The sequence below is a fragment of the Callorhinus ursinus genome, unplaced genomic scaffold, assembly GCF_003265705.2.
Source record: "Callorhinus ursinus isolate GAN/ISIS: 27379988/994484 unplaced genomic scaffold, GSC_fseal_2.0 scaffold118, whole genome shotgun sequence".
In the NCBI taxonomy this organism is placed as follows: Eukaryota; Metazoa; Chordata; class Mammalia; order Carnivora; family Otariidae; genus Callorhinus; species Callorhinus ursinus.
In genome coordinates this window covers 491653-509693 of record NW_027397180.1, presented here as the reverse complement: position 1 = coordinate 509693, position 18041 = coordinate 491653, and the positions used below count along the sequence as shown (strand labels likewise).

Genomic DNA, 18041 nt, shown 5'->3' with positions numbered 1-18041 from the left:
TACGGGCGGCCCCGCTCGCGGCCCCGCCTCCAGACGTCGCAGCACGTGACCAGCGTTCCCTGGCCCCGCCCCCCCCGCGCACACACGCACCCTACTTCGCGCACGCGCAGGACGCACCGGTTTGGTGGAGCCCATGGCGTCCGAGCGACTCTCGAGCCGGCCTGCCTGCCTCCTCGTGGCCAGCGGCGCCGCAGAGGGTGAGGCTCGCGGGGACCGGCTGGCGTCCAGCGGCGCCGGGACCCGAGCGGTTCGCTCTTGCGCCGCTTCAGGGAAGCAGGTGGAAGCCCCTCCTTGGGAAGGGAGCGCTGCCGGTGTCCCTGGCCTGGCCCGGGTCCCCAGGCCACACCGGAGCGCGGGGGCCCTGGCCTGCTGCAGGGGGGACCCGGAGCCCGGCGTTTCTGTGGGAGGAGAGCGGGTCCCGGGATGGCGCCCGCGGGTGCCGCCTCGGGGGCATGAGGTGCTGGAGTCTGGGGGCCTCCGTGCGTCACGTGCCGGGGCTTGCTGTGCAGGGCGGTGGGCTGTCCGAGGAGCTGCGGGGGACGGCCTGGGTTCCGGCGCGCCTGGGCGTTAGGCGGCCAGCGGGTGGGACCATGGGCCTTTCCGAGCAGGTGCGCCGTGAGCCTGTGGCCAGGGGGCTGAGGGGCTGGAGAAGGGACTGTTCTGGGGGCGGAGATGTGCAGAGGCGGAGAACCCCTCAGTCCTGCCGTGTGAGGTGTGTACCGGGAGAGCTTGGCGTGGGGCTGCGGCAGGGCAGCACGGCTGGTGGTGGGGTCCGCCTTACCGGCGCAGATTCTCGCTCAGGGCCAGCGGGAAGGGATGAACGACGAGCTGGAAGGCACCTGACTGCCCTGAGCACTTTCCAGGTCCTCTCCTGTGCTTTCTTTTGTCAGAGGGAAGTGATGAGCCCAAGGTCACATAGTGGAGCACCCAGGGCTGGGACCTGGGGTCTGGTTCTGGAGCCTGGTCTCCTTGAACTCTAGCCTCCCAAGTGGACAAGGGAGGGAGGATTGCAGGTCGAGGAGTCACTGTGTGCTGAGCCCCGGGGGCCCTAAGCGCTGCGCCCAGCGTGGGTGGAAGGAGCCATCAGGAGTGGGGCTCAGTCCTGGAGAGGCGGGCTGGGGTTACCAGAGGTGGCTGGTTGGATGAAGAGGGGTTGACTGGCGTGGCTGTGCCCTGGGGAGGGGACACAGCTCTGAAAAGGCCACTAGGGCACTGTAGGCAAGAGGGGGCCCTCCAGAGACCTTTGAGGAGGGGTGAAGCCGTGTTGAAGGAACGGAGGGCAGAATCAGGCAAAGTCTGGGGGATGATTTGTAGGTGTGCTGTCTTTGCTCAATGCATGCAGTCTGTGTAATACCCATTAACACGTGAGGGTGAATAAAGATGAAGATGAGGTTTAGGAATTGGGTCCAGGATTAACATAAAAGTGGAGGGATGCACACCGAGCCTGTTTAGAAGCAGATATCCTTGGTGGGGCCACAGCCCCCAACAACTAAGAATCTTTTGGACTGGAAATGGGCAGAAGAGGGCTGTGAGCAGCACTGGGGATGGGGGCAGGGTCCAGGAGCCTTGTGAGCAGAGGCCAAGTGTCCTAAAGCGGGGATGAGGGTGGGGCCGGCTCGTGGGGATGGGGGGCGGGGCGGGATGCACCCATGTTCTTGCTGACACTTTCCGCAGCCCCACATCTGAGGACACAGACCTTGCTCACTGTGGCCTCTCCCTGGCTGAATGCTGGGGGTGGGAGTGGGCTTGGTCACTGGTGGTTCAGTGAGTGAGTGGGGGGACCTTGCACTTGGGTTTGCCTTCTGGAGAGGCTTGTAGTGGCCAGCCTGGGGAGCGAGCGCATCCTGCGGGGGGTGGGGCCTGTGGGCTGGGGCTGTTGCCCCAGGACGGTGAGGTGGGCCTTGGGTGAGGGCAGACTCCAGGCTGGAACGAGGACAGTTGTGCCCTGCAGCCCCTCTTCCTGCCCACAGAGCCCAGCAGCGGCCTTTTTAGAGCTGTGTTCATGTTGCAGGTGTGTCTGCCCAGTCCTTCCTCCACTGTTTCTCGCTGGCCAGCGCCACCTTCAACCTGCAGGTGGCCACCCCTGGGGTGAGTCAGCCAGACTCATGGGGTCTGTATGTTTTTGGGGGCGAGGCTTGGAAGAGTGCTGTCACTCCCTGGGAGGAGCAGGGAGCCTGAGGCTGGTGTGACCCCAAGAGAGGTGGCAGGGCTGAGGGTTAGGTCCCTGGTGGCATCATCAAGCTCAGGTCCCTGTTTCCTGGGCTCTGGCCCGACTTGTGGCAAGGGAGACCTTTCGTCATGGGTCAGCACCTGCATATAGGAGCAAGGGTGGCACACACCTTCCACCAGGAGTTCTCTGGCGTGGCACCTGGAGGTCATGGCAGCGATGGGTTACATGTTGGTCACTTTGCTTGTGTTGTCATTCCCCAAGGGGACAGTAGCTCCACTTTATAGGTGGGAGACAGAGGCCCGCAGGGGGCAGCTGGGGGTGGGTTGTGGCACAGCTCGGTGAGGGGGCTGGGCTGTGCCCGAGCTCTTGTCAGCCTTTCAAGCCCCCGTGAGCCAACAGTGGGGTGTCCGCCCCTGGCCTGCAGCCTCTGGTGCTCTTACAGGGGAAGGCCATGGACTTCGTGGACGTGAATGAGAGCAATGCCCGCTGGGTGCAGGATTTCCGCCTCAAGGCATATGCCAGCCCTGCCAAGCTGGAGTCCATTGATGGTGAGGGGTCCAGGGGGCTGAGACCTTGGGGCTTTGGGTTGTGGGGGTTCCAGGTGGGTTTGTGGCCTCCAGAGCGCTCCCGTCTGCTTCTGATGCACTCAGGGCTTGCCACGAAGTGCTGTGACTGTCCAGGGCAGCGTCCAGTCCCGAATCCTGGGCCCAGAGTTCTCTGTCTAGGGGAGAGAGGTGGCTGCACAGGGAGACACAGAAAAGGCAGGGTTGGCTTGTGGGTCTCGGGAGCCTTAGCCCGTGTGGGGAGAAATGACAAATGATGGCAACTGGCTGGTCTTCGTGGGGGGCTGGTCCCAGCCAGCAACCTTGCTCTCTCTAACTGACCTGCCTGTGATCTCCCTGCAGGTGCCAGGTACCACGCCCTCCTGATTCCCAGCTGTCCCGGGGCGCTGGCCGACCTGGCCAGCAGTGGCTCCCTGGCCCGCATTCTCCAGCATTTCCGCTCAGAGAGCAGTAAGTGACCTGTGGGACTGGGGTGTGGATAGGGGCTTTGTAGGTTCATGAGAAATGGGGCTCAACCAGCAGCCAGGGGAGGCCAGAGGGGATGTTTCAGGGCCCAGACAGGGCAGATATGAAGAGCCTCTGATTTGGGACCTGGAGGGCACGGGTGCACACATTCGAGGTGGGGCACCCCTCAGGTCGCTGCCCCCGGGTGCACTCTGCCTGCCTTCCGTGGGGGCTGGTGGCTGCCCACCCCCCAACTCCCTCTGAGGTGGGCGGGCAACATGCTGGCTTGTTCTTCGTGGGCTTCAGGGTTTGAGGCCAGCAGGGGCTGTGGAGATGTGGCGCGCTGCCTGGGCCTGACTTAGGGCTGTGCCGGGCATGTTGGCGGGACGGGGACAAGATGCTTATTAGGGACCAATGGACAGAAACCCAGGGGCTCCACACAGTGTCCTTTGTTAGTGGGAACAGGGCCTCCGTTTCCAGCACGGTCTGGACAGAGAGTCATTGTTCCCGGCCGCCGCCGCCACCGTGGGAATGGTAGGGCCGGGGCACTGGAGGGACAGTGGAAGGACAGGAGGAGCGACGGGAGGGTGTTCACAGATGGGCTGCCCGCGTGCGGGTGCAGGCTGTGTGCTGGGACGTTTGCAACACTGCAGGTCACGCCAGGGTCTGTGGGTGTGGTGCGCTCCAGGGCTTGGTCACTGGGCCTGCCACACCCTCATGCCTGCTTGTGTCTGTGTTTTGGCCACCAAAGATTTGAAACGGCTGTGAACCAAGCCTAGTCCTGGAGCCGACTGTATGGGGAGGGAGCTCTGAGGCGGGAGGTGTCGGGAGAGGGGCAGCGGCCCCGGTGGTGTCCAGGGCCTCAGCCCTGCCCGTGCTTTCAGAGCCCATCTGTGCGGTTGGCCACGGCGTCGCAGCCCTGTGCTGTGCTACCAACGAGGACCGATCCTGGGTCTTCCAAGGCTACAGCGTCACAGGGGTGAGTGTCGTGCAAGGGAGGGTCCCAGGCTGTAGACAGGCGTCAGAGACCTGCATACGTGCTTGAAAGCTCAGGGACTGTCCCCTCTGGCAGGGTGACGGTCACTTGCCCAGACCAGGATCACGGAGAATGCTGGCACCAGGCTGACAGTTGTGCTCTCCCCTCCCCTCCCCTGCTGATATCCAGGATGGCCCCAAGGCACGGCCCGTGCTCTGGATGTGGGGAGGGAAGCACAGCTGGGGCTCTTGATAGGGTAGGAGGCAACTTTGGGGTAACTGGGAAGGAGCTGGGGTCGGGTTGAGACGTGACTTTTGTGCATGTCATGTGCACGACACCCTTCGGGGCCAGGAAGTTTGGGTGCAGGGCCTGGAGTTAGGGAGAAAGACCTAGCTGGACAGGGGGCCAGAGGGAGGGTCTAAACTGCGAGGACTTGGGCTGCATGGGGCCAGCCTGGCGGGTGGTGCAGGGGGCAGGCCGGCGGGGGGAGGAGAGCTGCAGGGGCACCACGGGGCAGCTGTAGCCACACCACCCCCCTCCTGGGGCTCTGTGCCCTGCTGTTCTGCCCATTGCCCACTGGGGGCCTCGGCCCTGAGGCCACCTGCCAGGCTCGCTTACTAGCCCTGATGCTAGGGGAGGGGCGACCGTGGAGGCCACGGTGCCCTTACGTGGGGGCGGGAACCCCTATCCCCCACAGCCCTCCGTGTATGAGCTCGTCAGGGCGCCTGGCTTTGCCCGCCTGCCCCTCATCGTGGAGGACTTTGTGAAGGACGCGGGCGCCAGCTTCAGTGGTGAGCCGGGGGTGGGGGACACTGGCCAGGGGCTGCGGCTCAGACCTGGGCAGGCTGCCTGGAGCTCTGGGGGCCCCTGGGAGGGAATGGGGGCTGGTTGTCAGGGTGTGCCTGGCCTGTGACCCTGTCTGAGGCCCGCGCCCTTGGGACTTCCTGCAGCCAGTGAGCCTGATGCCGTGCACGTGGTGCTGGACCGCCACCTCGTCACGGGCCAGAATGCCGGCTCCACTGTCCCAGCCATGCACAACCTGCTCTTTCTCTGTGGCAGCCGGTGAGGAGCCGTGGACAGGGTGGCGGGCGGGATACTGGCTGCTGACCAGCCGTTTGCTGGAACCTGAGCCTTGACCTGACCTGTCCTACAGGAAGTGAGATGGCTTCCCGCCCGCCAGTGGACGCCGCCGCCTCTAGACCGCCCAGGTGTCCTTGGAGATGGCTGGATTCCTCAGGCCTCCAGGGACCCCGCCTCTGTGACAGCCCTGGAGAGTGACTTTCAGACACCCCAACCTGACCCGGTGGGATTGTTGGAGGCCCCCGAGAATCAGCCCTGCAGAGTGTCAGCTCTGGGGGAGGGGTCGACCTCCCAGCCCCCAGGCCATTTGCTTTCCTTGGGACGGAGCGGGGGGCTCAGGGCCATCAGGTGCTCACTGAGAATTTCATGTGAGCTTAGCACGGAGAGCTGGTCCAAATGAGTCGGCCGTGGGGGTCCTGGTGTGGGTCTTGGCCCCTGTGGTCTTCCTGCGCACTGCCGGCTGGCCCCTCCCCTCTGCCTGTCCCTGGCCACCCAGGCTGAGCCTCTCTGGTGGCACCAGGATCCCGTTTTGTGCGGTGAGGACTGCCCAGGCCTCTGTGCTGCCCCCCATTCCTCTGGGTGTCGGGGGAGCTGTGGTCTGGCCGCTGGAGCTGGCTCAGCACTTTCCACTTCCCAAGGCTGGGGGGCGGGGGGGCTTGTGTTGGACGCAAGCTCCCGGCCCCCAGACCAGCCCCAGATCTCCCAGTGCTGAAGGAGCTGCCCTAATTTTAATCCTTGTCTGGTGTATGGTTTCATGGTGACACCACGTGAGGTCGTCGGTTCTGACGTTGAGAGAAACATGTTTAATCGGGTCTTCAGGAAGCCGCGCTGCTCACCCATAGCCCTGCCCGCGTGGCCTGTGGGTTTGTAGCTGCTCCAGGGCTTTCGAGGTAGACGTGACCAAAGCACGGGCCCTACTGGGCAAGAGGCCTGGGGAGCAGCCACCCTGGGTCTACATGTGGGGTGCCGGTCGGTCCCCACCACCCAGGCCTCGACAGGCCTGTGCTGGGGATGCTCCTTCCTGGCATGGCTGGATCACCCTCTGGTCCCGGGGACCAGCCTGGGCTGTGGCCCTTGGATGGGGCCTCCGGAAGCTGGGCAGCTCCTCTTACGGGCCCCACTTTTGCTTGTTCCCCACCCCGACTTGGCTTGTCTGGCTCTGCTGTATCCAACCCCTCAGAACAGAGGAGGAGGGAGGAGGCGAGGCCCCCCCCGAGTCCCTGGCTGCTCCCAGCACCATAGAGCGTGCAGAGATGCTCCCACCCTCTCGGTTGGATGTTTTCGGGGGGGACCGTATCAGGAACTCCTGACGCCATGGCCAGGCTGGCCGGCTCCACCGAGGCCTGGGCCCTACTCCCTGCCTCAGGTACCGCCACAGGGTGATCGATGTCTCTGGGCAAAAGCTTTTTTACAGATCACGCCTTCTGGGCTCCATCTGTGTGATCTGCGAAGAGCTAATAACACTTGCCAAGATCGGCCGGACTACTCCAGGGTTCCACATCAGGGTGCAGGGCGGGCGCCCTGGGTGGCCGTGGCGGCGCGCTCCTGGCTTTGCCAGGTGCGGGGCACAGGGCTGGGGCAGCCTTCAGGCTTAGAGAGGGTGCGGACACTGCAGGCTGGCTGCCGCTCTGGGATGTCCCCACGTGCCGTCCGCCCACCAGAAATAACCAACAGCCCTACAGGAGTGACCCCCGAGTGTCGCGGCATCATCCACGGTAACAAACACTTTAAGCAAATCGTAGTTTCCCTGAGTGTTTACCAGACAATGCTAATATCCGCGTGGTAGAAGGTGACTTGGCCAGGGAAAAGAATAAAGTCCTGGTAACATTGCACAGACTGAACCTTGACCACATCCTGCAAAGAAGCCAGACCTCGGGGGTGTGTGTGTGTGTGTGTGTGTGTGTGTGTGTGTGTCCATTTACACGAAATAGCCAGAAAATGCAGTGACAGTAGTCAGGGGGCAGGGGGTGCAAATGAACAGGACGCCTTTCAGGGTGACGAGAATGTTCTAAGGCTAGGGGGTCGGGGTGCCTGGCCGGCTCAGTCGGTAAGCACGCAACTCCACCTTGGGGTGGATTTGTGCCCCACATGGGGTGTAGAGACTGTTTCAAACACTAACGTCTTTAAACCAAATAGCCAGTCTCTGTGGTCTGCAGGTCTCTATTAAAATCCACAGCTTGTACATGTGAGCGGGTGGGTGGGCTTGATGTGTTTTAGCTGCGTCCAGTCACATGTGTGCATGCATCCTGGGGTGTAGTCTGTTGACCAGCTGGCCGCCTGCCTGCCCATCAGCTAAGGGCTGGGACGTAGCCAGAGAGGCACAAAGCCCTGCCCAGCGCTTGGACACCCAGCTGCCCCCTGCACGCCCTAGGGGGGTGCTCTCAGCATAGGCTGGACCTGCTGGGGCTAGGCTTGTGTGCTCTTGGTGGGTCCTCTCCCCAAGACCCGGCATTGTGTGCTGTGCTGTTCCTGCCCTTGGGCAGGTAGCCGAGGGGCCGCTCCAGAAGCAGCCGCCAGCCTGGGTGCTCTGACCCCGACACAGGATGCTCCTGGCATCCCTGCAGAAAGCTGTGCAGAGCAGTCCCTTAGTGGGACCCGGGGCAATGTCTGACCAGGGCTGTCCCTGACACCTGGCACCACCTGCACAGACCTGAGGTGGCCGGCCCGGTGTCCTCCATCCCTGCAGGCTGCTCTGTTCCAGGAACAGGCTAGTCCCCGGGGGGGTGGGAGGGGCTACCCCATGGACCGCCATCGCTGCCCCCACCAAGCCCTTCCCCGTGCAGCAGGTCACGAGCAGAAGCTGCTCCAGAGCCTGTGCACACCAAACCGTCCCGAGGAGGCCCCACTGCTCCACACGGGAGCTGAGCAACGGGTGGCCTGGCTGGAGCTGTTCCTCCATCTGCAGGCACCTACACCCCAGGGAGGCCCCCTGGGAGCCCCTGCCCACAACCAAAGTCCAAGGACTCCCAGGCTCCCGGCGTGCTGCCCAGCAGAGGCTCATGGCTGAGGTGAGGGACCGTCCCTGCCTGTGCCACCCTAGCTGGAGCCACGTCAGAGCCAAAGCCTGGGGCAGCTGGTGCCAAGGGGGAAGGGACTGGAGCCAGAAAGAGGAATGTAGCACAATTAAAGTGACTGCTTTAATTAATTAGGCAAAATTTTACATAGAATCTATGATCCATCCCTGCCCTAACTGGTAAAAAATGCAAAATTCCCAAGGCATATGCAATCAGCCCCAATTCAGATGGCACAGGTCTGCGGTCCGGCTCAGGCGCGGTGCTATTTTCCGTTCTCTGTGCTGAACATGCGATCCTAGAAGGGAGAGCGTGAGAGATGACAGGAAACTTGCCCACATGCCCCCCAGCCCCCGCCTCCTGCGCAGGAAGGGGTAAGGCCCACAGTCAGGGCTGCTGCAGATGGGGAGTCATGGCCTCCTTACAAGGGCGCCCACCAGTGGCTGGCCCGGAACCTGTGGGGCAGAGTCCAGGCACCCAGGGGAGCTGACACCCCCAGAGTCCCCCAGAACCTTCCAGCTCCGCCCCCAAGCCTGGGGCACTCACCATCAGCATCCGCTCGAGCTTCACGGCATCCGCGGCAAACTTCCGGATCCCGTCTGAGAGCTTCTCCACGGCCATCTGGTCCTCATTGTGCAGCCAGCGGAAGGCCTTTTCATCCAGGTGAATCTTCTCCAGGTTGCTGGCCTGGGCTGGGGAGGACAGGCACCGGGGCCTCCCACAGCCGCCCATTACCCCGCCCGCAGCCCCGCCTGTGCCACCCCCTTGGGGTCAGTGCTGCCCGGCATCTCTGGGCAGGGCCCCAGCGGGGCTCCCGCGACAAGCAGGACCCAGGCTGCCTCAGGCCAGTCCGTCGCCTACGCCCTCCGAGAGCAGGGTGAAGGTGGCCACAAGCCAAGGGCCAGACAGCTTACCCGCCTTGACTGACAGCACGGGGGCCAGCTTGCTGTTGTCCTTGAGCAGCTCCCCCAGGAGCTTGGGCGAGATGGTGAGGAAGTCGCAGCCTGCCAGCGCTTTGATCTCACCGGTGTTGCGGAAGGAGGCACCCATGACAATGGTCTTGTAGTCAAACTTCTTGTAGTAGTTGTAGATCTTGGTGACGCTCTTCACTCCTGGGGCGACACGCTGCGTTCCTGAGCAGCCTCCGGGACGCCGGTAGCGGTGCCCGCCCACGGCACAGCCCAGAGTTGCCGTTGCGTCCCCTCCACTCAGCGGAGCCCCTCACCCCGCTCCTTCAACGGGCTACTCACCAGGGTCCTCCAGGGGCTCGTAGGATTTCTTGTCGGTGTTGGCCACGTGCCAGTCGAGGATGCGCCCCACAAAGGGGGAGATGAGTGTCACTCCTGCCTCGGCGCAGGCCACGGCCTGGGCGAAGGAGAAGAGCAGCGTCATGTTGCAGTGGATGCCGTGCCGCTCCTCCAGCTCCCTGGGGGGACAGGGCAGGCTGAGCAAGGCTGGGCCCACAGGTCCACAGGCGGCACGGGCGCTCCTGTGGGTGCTGACAGACAGCCCCCCCGGCCCCCGGCCCGTTCGGTGGGGAAGCCGCTCGGGAGTCCCTCAACGCAACCGGGCCGCCCCTCCCCCACAGCACAGGTGCAACACTCACCAGGGGGCCCTCTGCCTGGTGGGCTACGGTGACAGGAATTTTCTCCATCAAACCCACATTTCCAAACAGGAACAAAGGCAAGAGAGGCTCCCTGAGAGCCACAGTGGGTCTCCCTGGCCCGGACACGTGCACCTGCACCTGGGACCCCGGGCCCCTGGCGCATCACAGAGCTTGCCTGGGCCGGAGACCGCGGAGTCCCCTCTGACCGCAGGGCCGTCCTGCCCTCTGTCCCACCCCCCACCCGCCCCCCAATCCACCGGACGTCCTGGGGTTGAGCCCTGAGGGTAGGGCAGTGCCCACACGGTCACGTGCCAGGGAGTGGGCTGTGACGGCTGAGCCTGCGCTCAGGCCCCTCTGGCCGTGTTTCTCCCCTCCCCCCAGGGACAGCTTCAGAGGGGCCTGCACCCTGTGGCCACCTGGCGGTGTTAACGAAGCACGGCTGCAGAGAATGAGGACTCGGTGGCGGTGGTGGCACAGGCCCGGGAACCCCGCAGGGGCTAGCCTCTCCCAGGGCCTGCATGCCCGGTGCGGGTGCCTGTAGCTCAGGCTGGCCTGCGGGGGGCCTCAACAAGACCCAGCAACTGCGCCGGTCTGACCGGACTGGCGAAACACAGTGCGTTTTTGGAAGCAGCCAATGGGGCGCGCCAGGAAGGTGACTTTACCAAGTGTGAGATGGAAGACAGACGGGGAAACAGCCTAGGAGAGGAAATTCACCCAGGACGAGACCGTCCGTCCCACTGTCAGCACTGGCATGTCGCGAGACAAAGCTGCACAAGCCATGAGACAGATCTGGCCGCGAGCAATCCCTGCAGAGAGCTTAGAGCTCATCTGGAAGCAGCCAGTCCTGCGCCGCCGTGAGCTCCCGCAACCACGAGGGCCGCTTAGCCACGCCTCCAAGCAGAGACGCGTCCCCAGCCACCCTTCCCGCCCCACTCCACCTCGCAGGCTGAAGCACGCTTGTGCTGACCCTGCTGCAGGGGACGTTTGCAGCCTTATGAAATGTGTGGCCATGGCCCCGGGAGCAGCTTGGACACGCTCCGCCCCCTCTGATCTGGACCTCAGTTTAGCAGCGTGAGTGACCACGGGCGCCGATGCCTGAGACCTTGGCATGTGCAGCCTCCTCTAAGTTTCTGTTTTGTCAGCAGTTTCTCTTGAGCTTGGCTGCGCTACCCTGAGTTGCCCGCTCAAGGACTTAGGAGATTGTTGCTGGAGTGACCAGCTGACAGAGGGCTCCGGGGAAAGGGCGCTCGCTGGTGAGCAGGACCAGATGACTTGGTGTCAGTAATAATTTCTACAAGTCTCAGAACAATTTTCCAATCACTGCTGACAAAAATAAAAACTATCTGAGTAAACGGAAAAGGAGAGAAGGGCTACGGATGGCACCAGTGGGAACCAGCAGGTTGCCCGAGGAGTGGCAAAGCACGGAGGGACTGTCCCACGCAGCAGCCCCCCTCCCACAGAGGTGCCCACAGGAGCGAACACTGTGTGTTCGAGTGTCTGAACCTGTGCACGGGTGTTCACAGCAATACTACTCATGATGGCCCTGAAGGCGGAAATAACCATGTGTCCACGGAACGGTGAGTGGACACACAAAGTGTGGTGTGGACCCACTGGAACATTAGCCTTAGCAGGGATGCAGCCCTGAACACGCCACCACGTGAGGGAAGCCAGACACAAAAGGCCACATGTCAGGAGATTCTACTGACGTGAAAGAGCGGACCAGCAAAGCCAGAGGAACAGAAGGTGGATGAGTGGCCGCAGGTGCTAAATGGGCCAAGTGAACACACGGTCCGAGCACGCATGAGGAGACGCCCTCGCTGACCGCTGTCCAGGTGTCAATGGTCTCTGGGCAAGAACACATGGAGGAATTCTCCGGTCTCTCCCGCTCCACACGTTTGGTTCCACGACAAACTGGTTTTCATAACTGATACAGATGGGGGACGGGAGACTGGGGATCTCCCAGAGGCCTGGTTTGTCTCTGGACAGTGGTGACCTGGCCCCCCACACTGGCCCTCTCTGGACTGAGTGTCGAATGTGCCCACAGCCGCGCAGCCCCCAGCCCCGGAATGGAAGCAGAGCCCCCACCAGACCCCTCCTCACAGGGGATCCTTACTTTCCAGCCTGAATTCCTTCCCAGGTGGATGAGAGCTTTATAAGGATCCGGTCCTTGCTGATCCCGGCTTCCTTGTAGAGCTCGATGAGACGCCGGGCTCGGGCCACCATGGCGTCCTTGTCAAAGGACAACCTGCGTGAACAAGAGGCCCCTTGCCGAGCAGCCCGCCTTGGACACCCACCAAAGAGGAGTGAGTGGGCGCCCGCGGCCTGCCCTGCCCTCCCGTGGGGAGCAGCTTCGAAGCCCATCTCACTCACGGTCACATCCCTCCCCGGCACTTACACAGAAACTCAGGCTGAACTTGAATCGCAGAGCAGGGGGCGCCGGCCAGCACAGGCGCCGTCTCTGGACCAGACAGCTGCTTTTGCCCCTTGACCCCAAGGACCCCGAGTCCTTACCTGGCATCCACTTCTGTGGATACACGGCCTGGAATCTTCTTTAATATTTCTGCTCCAAACAACACAAAAAGTTTATCGATAGCATTCTTAATCTGTTCCTCTTGTGACCTGAAATTCAAGGGAAAAAAATTAGGTCAAAAGCTTTTACGTTTTAAGTGCACAGGATTCTACAAAACAAATTCTCTCATTCCTTTGCAGCAAATTCCTTTCCCTTCATCTTCTTTTTTTCCCTACTTGTGGTAAAATACACACAGCATAAAATTGCACCATTTTAGGGGCGCCTGGGTGGCTCAGTTGGTTAGACGACTGCCTTCGGCTCAGGTCATGATCCCGGAGTCCCGGGATCGAGTCCCACATCGGGCTCCCTGCTCAGCGGGGAGCTTGCTTCTCCCTCTGACCCTCCCCCCTCTCGTGCTGTTTCTCTCTCTCTTGCTCTCTAATAAATGAAGGAATAAAATCTTAAAAAAAAAAATTGCACCAATTTAACCATGTCTAGGTACACAGCTCGGGGGCATTAGGTATGTTTACACCGTGCAGCCATCCCCACCATCCGTCTCTGGAACTTTTCGTCATTCCAAACTGAATCCATCTTGTGGCACAAGACAAAAATAATCCTTTCAATCTCTTTGAAGTTGCCTGGGCAGGCGAGTGAAGTGCACCGTGGTATTCCAAAATGGCCCACTGCCCAGGGCTTCTTATTAGCCCAATGCACATGGGACAATCTCCAGCCCGCCCATCATGGGTGAGGGCCTGCGGGGCAGCATCCTGGATGGGGGACAGCACCAAGGCCTTGCTGATACAACGAGGTGCAAGAGCAAGCCTCTAGAGAAGGGAAAGGGAGCTGGCTGCAACGGGCTGTGTGGTGGAGGGCAGGGCGGACTCAGGACACAGGGCAAGCACCGCACTCCCGCACGTGGCCTGCGCCTTGGTTCCTGCAGGTACCCGCCCAGTGGTGCACTATCACCCCCATGGAGATGGAAAGTGCCATCAGGAAAAGGGCGAGGAAAGCCAGCCTGTGGTTGCCTGGGGGAGGAGCAGGGGCGGACTGTGAATGGGCACCAGGGAACATTCTAGACTGGATTGCGGTGACGGCTGCACCACTGAAAAACTTTACCAGAACAAACTGAACTGAGCACTTAGCGAATCTTACTGCAGCAAAGCTGTTATAAGATGATCAAACGACAGAAAGCAGGTCAGTGCCTGCCAGGGCTGGGACACTCACCACAAAAGGGGGTGCTGCATTTTAACTGAGGTGGTGTTTATAGGGAGCACATGGTCCTGTAAACAATTCATTGAACTGGACACTTACTATGGCAGCAGTTTACTACATGTAAATAACACTTTGATAAAGTTGATAAAAATAAAGAAACCCAGCTTTCTTTCCTTGAGTCTGACATCCAAGAACTAAAATGCCATTAAGGAGGTAACACCCGGGGGAGCCCGTGCAGCGGACTGCACCCCGCCCCAACTCACCCGCCCAGCCGCCGGCCGTAGGCGATGGCCTCCTCCACCAGCTCCTGGTAGGCTGGCATCTGCGCCGCAGCCAGCATCAGGGAAGGGTTGGTGGTGGCATCCTGGGGCTTGTACTCGTCGATGGCTAGGCAAAGAATTTTGGACAGCTGGAGAGTGAGTGGAGTGCTCCTCCTGCCACAGAAGAGCCCCTCTAAGCCGGGCGCACAGCAGCCGAGGCCCGCATGGTTTCCAGCCGGGGCGCAGGGGCACTTCGCACGCATCTCCCTCCCTGTCCCAGAAGGCTGTCTGCACAACACAACCGCTACCACGGTGGGGCCAGAGATCCGAGGTACCCCTGTGGGAGCTGACCTTCCCACCGTGGGGCGGGGCAGGCAGCGTGCACAGCTGGGAGGGCACTTCCCGCGGCCAAACTACCATGGGCGGGCACCCTGGCGCCCAGGCCGGCGGCGGTGAGGGCGCGCGGCTGCATCCACGCACAGCCTTCTCCCTTCTCTCACCACGTTGGCTCTCAGTAACAAGCCGGCAAAGACAGGGAACCCGCGGGGCCTAACCTGCAGGCTCGCCGACCAGAGGCTGAGCCAGCCCATGGCCATGCACCCTCACAAACACATCTGCTCCAGACCATTAGCGGGGTCAGTAAATCCATTTGGCAAATTAGTATTTTCAAAGTATGCTTTGATGACAAAATTAGAGGCGGAGAACGACTGGCGGCTGCCGAGAACAGAGAGGGGCAGCCATCAGGCGCGCAAGGGGCAGAATCTACACGTGGTGCGAAACCACTGCGGGGAATGCCACGCCCCCCACCCCCTCCGCGTTCAGGCTCGCAACTGGTGGGCGGAGCCAGGCCTGCGGCCTCCTTATAGGGTCGCGCGGGTGCCGGCTTCCTGGGGCCAACATCACACCACGGCCACAGAACATGTCACCACTGGGGGACAGCAGGCGAAGGGTTCATGGGACTCGACAGGCTAATTTTGCAACTTCCTGTGAGTCTATATTTCAAAATCGTAACTTAAGAGAAAGTGCTCCCGGGGCCTCTGGGTGGCTCAGTCGGTTAAGCATCGGGCTCTTGGTTTTGGCTCAGGTCATGATCTCAGGGTCATGGGATCAAGCCCTGGGTCAGGCTCCACGCTCAGCAGGGAGTCTGCCTGAGATTCTCTCTCTCCCTCTGCCCCTCCCCACTTCCCATTCTCTCTCTCTAAAATAAATACATAAATATTTTTTAAATGATTTATTTACGTATTTTAGATGGGGGGGCAGAGGGAGAGAGAATCTCAAGCAGACTCCCTGCTGAGCGCGGAGCCTGATGCGAGGCTCATCCCACGACCCTGAGATCATGGACCTGAGATGAAATCAAGCGCCCACCAATTAACCGACTGAGCCACCCAGGTGCCCCTCGGCTCAGGTCTTGATCTCAGGGTCAGGAGTTCAGGCCTCATGTTGGGCTCCAAACCCGGCATGGAGCCTATGAGAAAGACAGAGAGGAAGAGAGGAAGAGAAAAAAGAAGGGAGGGAGGGAGGAGAAAAGGAAGGAAGAAATGTTCTGGAGTGGTATTTTTGCAGGCTCGAATCTCATGGAGGGATGTACTGAATAGTGCCTTTTGTTACATAAAATTAGGCCTTGACAAGGTGGACTTCTGACAAACTTAAAAACAAAAGTAATACTCAGCTGGGGTCAACAGATGGGCTTCAGGGTCCAGGGGCCCTTAAATTGAATGTGAAACTGCAGGGGGCGGGGTCATGTTCTGGGGAGAGCATCCATGGCTTTGATTATATTTTCACAGCAGCCTATGATCCACCCCCCCAGCCCCTGCCAAAGGTAAGAAACTTCAGTTCATAAAATGACCACAAAACAGGGGCGCCTGGGTGGCTCGGTCGTTAAGCGTCTGCCTTCGGCTCAGGTCGTGATCCCAGGGTCCCGGGGTCGAGCCCCGCATCGGGCTCCCTGCTCGGCGGGAGGCCTGCTTCTCCCTCTCCCATTCCCCCTGCTTGTGTTCCCCCTCTCGCTGTTTCTCACTCTCTCTAATAAATAAATAAAATCTTAAAAAAAAATGACCACAAAACCAAATGCTGGATTTGCAACTATGCCATGTTTATGGGTATACATTATTAACTACTGTATTCTTACAAAGTTGCTAATATTTATTAAAATAAAAAAATGTCAGCACATGGATTTAGATATTTCTGGGAAGGGAAAAAGAACAAGTGTTCCCCCAAGGCTCCTCTCCGGGGAGAGCCGCAGGAAACAATACAGACCAAGGCTCTGGCAAAGAAGCAAAGACGGAAAATGATTCTAAGTGTTAAGAAGGGGAAACGGGCGCCTGGGTGGCTCAGTCACTAAGCGTCTGCCTTGGGCTCCAGTCCTGAACCCAGGGTCCTGGGATCGAGCCCCGCGTCGGGCTCCCTGCTCCTCGGGGAGCCTGCTTCTCCCTCTGCCGCTCCCCCTGCTTGTGTTCCCTCTCTCTGTCAAATAAATAAATAAAATCTTAAAAAAAAAAAAAGAAAAGAGGAAGGGGAAACAGGCACAGAAAAGGTGCGGCCACGTTTCCAGCACACTCTATCCTACTTAGGTCAGTGCCCAGAGGTCTGATGAGAGGGCACGGGGAGCAGGAGCTCCCCCAGAGGCTGCCCGCGTGGGGACGCCTGACAGCCTACAGGCCGGACCCACGCGGATCGCTGACCAGGTCTCTGTGTTTTCTACTTAAGCCGCCAAAAGTGGGTGTTCGCTCTCCTCCGCCCAGCTAGATAAACAACCCTCTTACTCAGCGTCACCAAAGAGGAACTAATAAAGCCTGTTTCTCAAGCCACTGTGAGAAAGCAGAGAAGAAAGGAAGTCAGTTCCACAGTGCTCGTTTCGGTGCAGCCTTTCACGGTTTTCCTGAAAATCTTGTCTGTTCACAGCAGAGCAGGACGGAGGCCCGTTCGGGCGGGGCACTCCCAGGACCAATGCACGATCCTTCCCCACTTCTCTCCACCAACACAATGCAAACCCAGGAGCGACAGGTCCCCAGGACCAGACCTTCGCTTTCCCCCGTGCACCGGGTTTTACCCGCCAGGCTCCGCTGCCCCGAGCAGGGCTGCAAAGTATGTGCAACAGGAGATTGCAAAAGCCGGCCTGTCATTTCTGGTCTTTCTGGGCCCACAACTAACTCGAGTTCCCGCTCGGTAGTCAACATCTGCTGACCCGAACTGTGGAGCCAAGTGGCCTGGGCCGAAATTCGCTCCGGCTCTACCTCGAGCCTCTTCCTCAGCCGAAACGCCTACAAGCTCCCCAGGACCCACGGGCGCCAGAAGCTCCCCCCAGGGCTTTCCAACAGCTCGGAGGGAGCCCCCGGCCCTCACCCCTGCCCCCTTCCCCAGCCCTCAGCCCCTGCGCTCCCGCCTCACCTCCGGGCGTGGGCCCGCGCCCCCTCCCCTCAGGCCCCCTCCCCGATGCCCCGACCCGCGCCCCCTCTGGCCCCCTCCCCGATGCCCCGACCCGGGCCCCGCCGGCTCTCCCCGTCCATGAACACCCGCCCCCAGCACGGCCCGTCGGCGCGCGCCCCGGAGATCGGGGTCCCGCGCGCCTCACCGTGGAAGTCGCCCGTGTCGGCCACCACGGTGGTGAACTGCTTGAGCTGGTCCAGCGCGCTCTCCATCCTCTGCCGCTTCACCGGGGAGCCCGACATGGCGAAGCAGAGACCGAGCGCGGTGGCCCACAATGCCCCGGGGGCATCTGCGCGCCAGCCAATCCGAGAGCGGCGCGGGGGGGCGGGGCCGACGGCGCTTCCGCCACAGGGCGACGCCCCGCCCCGAGACCACGCCCAGTTTCGGGACCAGTCCCACCCGGAGACAGCTGCCGGGGGATCCGTGCTCTCTCCCTCGAGCCCTGCATCCTTAGACGGCTGTCCCCTTCTCATCACCAGCTGTGCCCCCCAAGGGTGCGCCCCTGAAGCGATGCGTCAGCGAACGGTGCGCCCCCCTCTGTAATGCGCTCCCGGAGCTATGTGCCCCCCAAACGGTGTGCCGCCCTCCAATGATGCGCTTCCCGGAACGATGCGCCCCGGAGCGGTGTGTCCCCTGGAGTGATGCTCCCCATCCCCCCCCCGGGCGTCAGATTTCCCACGGGGCGCCCCATTGAGAAAGGGACAGGCGGGGCTAGGTAGGGAGAGATAGATAGGGGGCTCCGTTATCAGTCTCATAGAAATCCCCAAAATGTGGAGTTGTAAGG

General features: G+C 61.1%; 2 protein-coding genes across 3 annotated transcripts; one reads left to right on the top strand and one right to left on the bottom strand.

Annotated features, from left to right (window-relative positions):
• The first annotated feature begins 82 nt into the window (after nucleotides 1-82).
• On the top strand, nucleotides 83-7065 carry GATD1 (glutamine amidotransferase class 1 domain containing 1). Of its 2 annotated transcripts, XM_025862063.2 has the most exons (8): nucleotides 83-197; nucleotides 2012-2088; nucleotides 2613-2718; nucleotides 3076-3183; nucleotides 4062-4156; nucleotides 4851-4944; nucleotides 5104-5215; nucleotides 5307-7065. In XM_025862063.2, exons 1-8 carry the CDS (start codon nucleotides 134-136, stop codon nucleotides 5311-5313), a joined length of 663 nt encoding a protein of 220 aa, XP_025717848.1. In that variant the 5' UTR covers nucleotides 83-133; the 3' UTR covers nucleotides 5314-7065. The 2 variants fall into 2 exon arrangements, with proteins under 2 accessions (XP_025717848.1, XP_025717849.1); XM_025862064.2 differs by lacking the exon at nucleotides 5307-7065 and having other exon boundaries at nucleotides 5104-5219.
• A 1281-nt stretch (nucleotides 7066-8346) lies between these two features.
• TALDO1 (transaldolase 1) lies at nucleotides 8347-17561 on the bottom strand. Its single transcript, XM_025861996.2, has 8 exons — nucleotides 17403-17561; nucleotides 13835-13958; nucleotides 12362-12469; nucleotides 11964-12095; nucleotides 9495-9670; nucleotides 9159-9356; nucleotides 8791-8936; nucleotides 8347-8542 (listed from the first exon to the last, which is right to left on the bottom strand). The coding sequence occupies exons 1-8, from the start codon at nucleotides 17497-17499 to the stop codon at nucleotides 8510-8512; spliced, it is 1014 nt and encodes a 337-aa protein (XP_025717781.1). The 5' UTR covers nucleotides 17500-17561; the 3' UTR covers nucleotides 8347-8509.
• Nucleotides 17562-18041: the final 480 nt, after the last annotated feature.

Excerpts from the sequence above, each read along its gene's own strand:
- TALDO1 (XM_025861996.2), bottom strand. The coding sequence starts at position 17,499 with ATGTCGGGCTCCCCGGTGAAGCGGCAGAGGATGGAGAGCGCGCTGGAC. Across the intron at positions 9,671-11,963 it reads GAAGGAATTCAGGCTGGAAA|GGAGCTGGAGGAGCGGCACG; the intron begins GTAAGGATCCCC and ends CTGTCCCCCCAG. Across the intron at positions 8,543-8,790 it reads AGCTCGAGCGGATGCTGATG|GATCGCATGTTCAGCACAGA; the intron begins GTGAGTGCCCCA and ends TCTCCCTTCTAG.
- GATD1 (XM_025862063.2), top strand. The coding sequence starts at position 134 with ATGGCGTCCGAGCGACTCTCGAGCCGGCCTGCCTGCCTCCTCGTGGCC. Across the intron at positions 198-2,011 it reads GGCCAGCGGCGCCGCAGAGG|GTGTGTCTGCCCAGTCCTTC; the intron begins GTGAGGCTCGCG and ends TTCATGTTGCAG. Across the intron at positions 4,157-4,850 it reads AAGGCTACAGCGTCACAGGG|CCCTCCGTGTATGAGCTCGT; the intron begins GTGAGTGTCGTG and ends TATCCCCCACAG.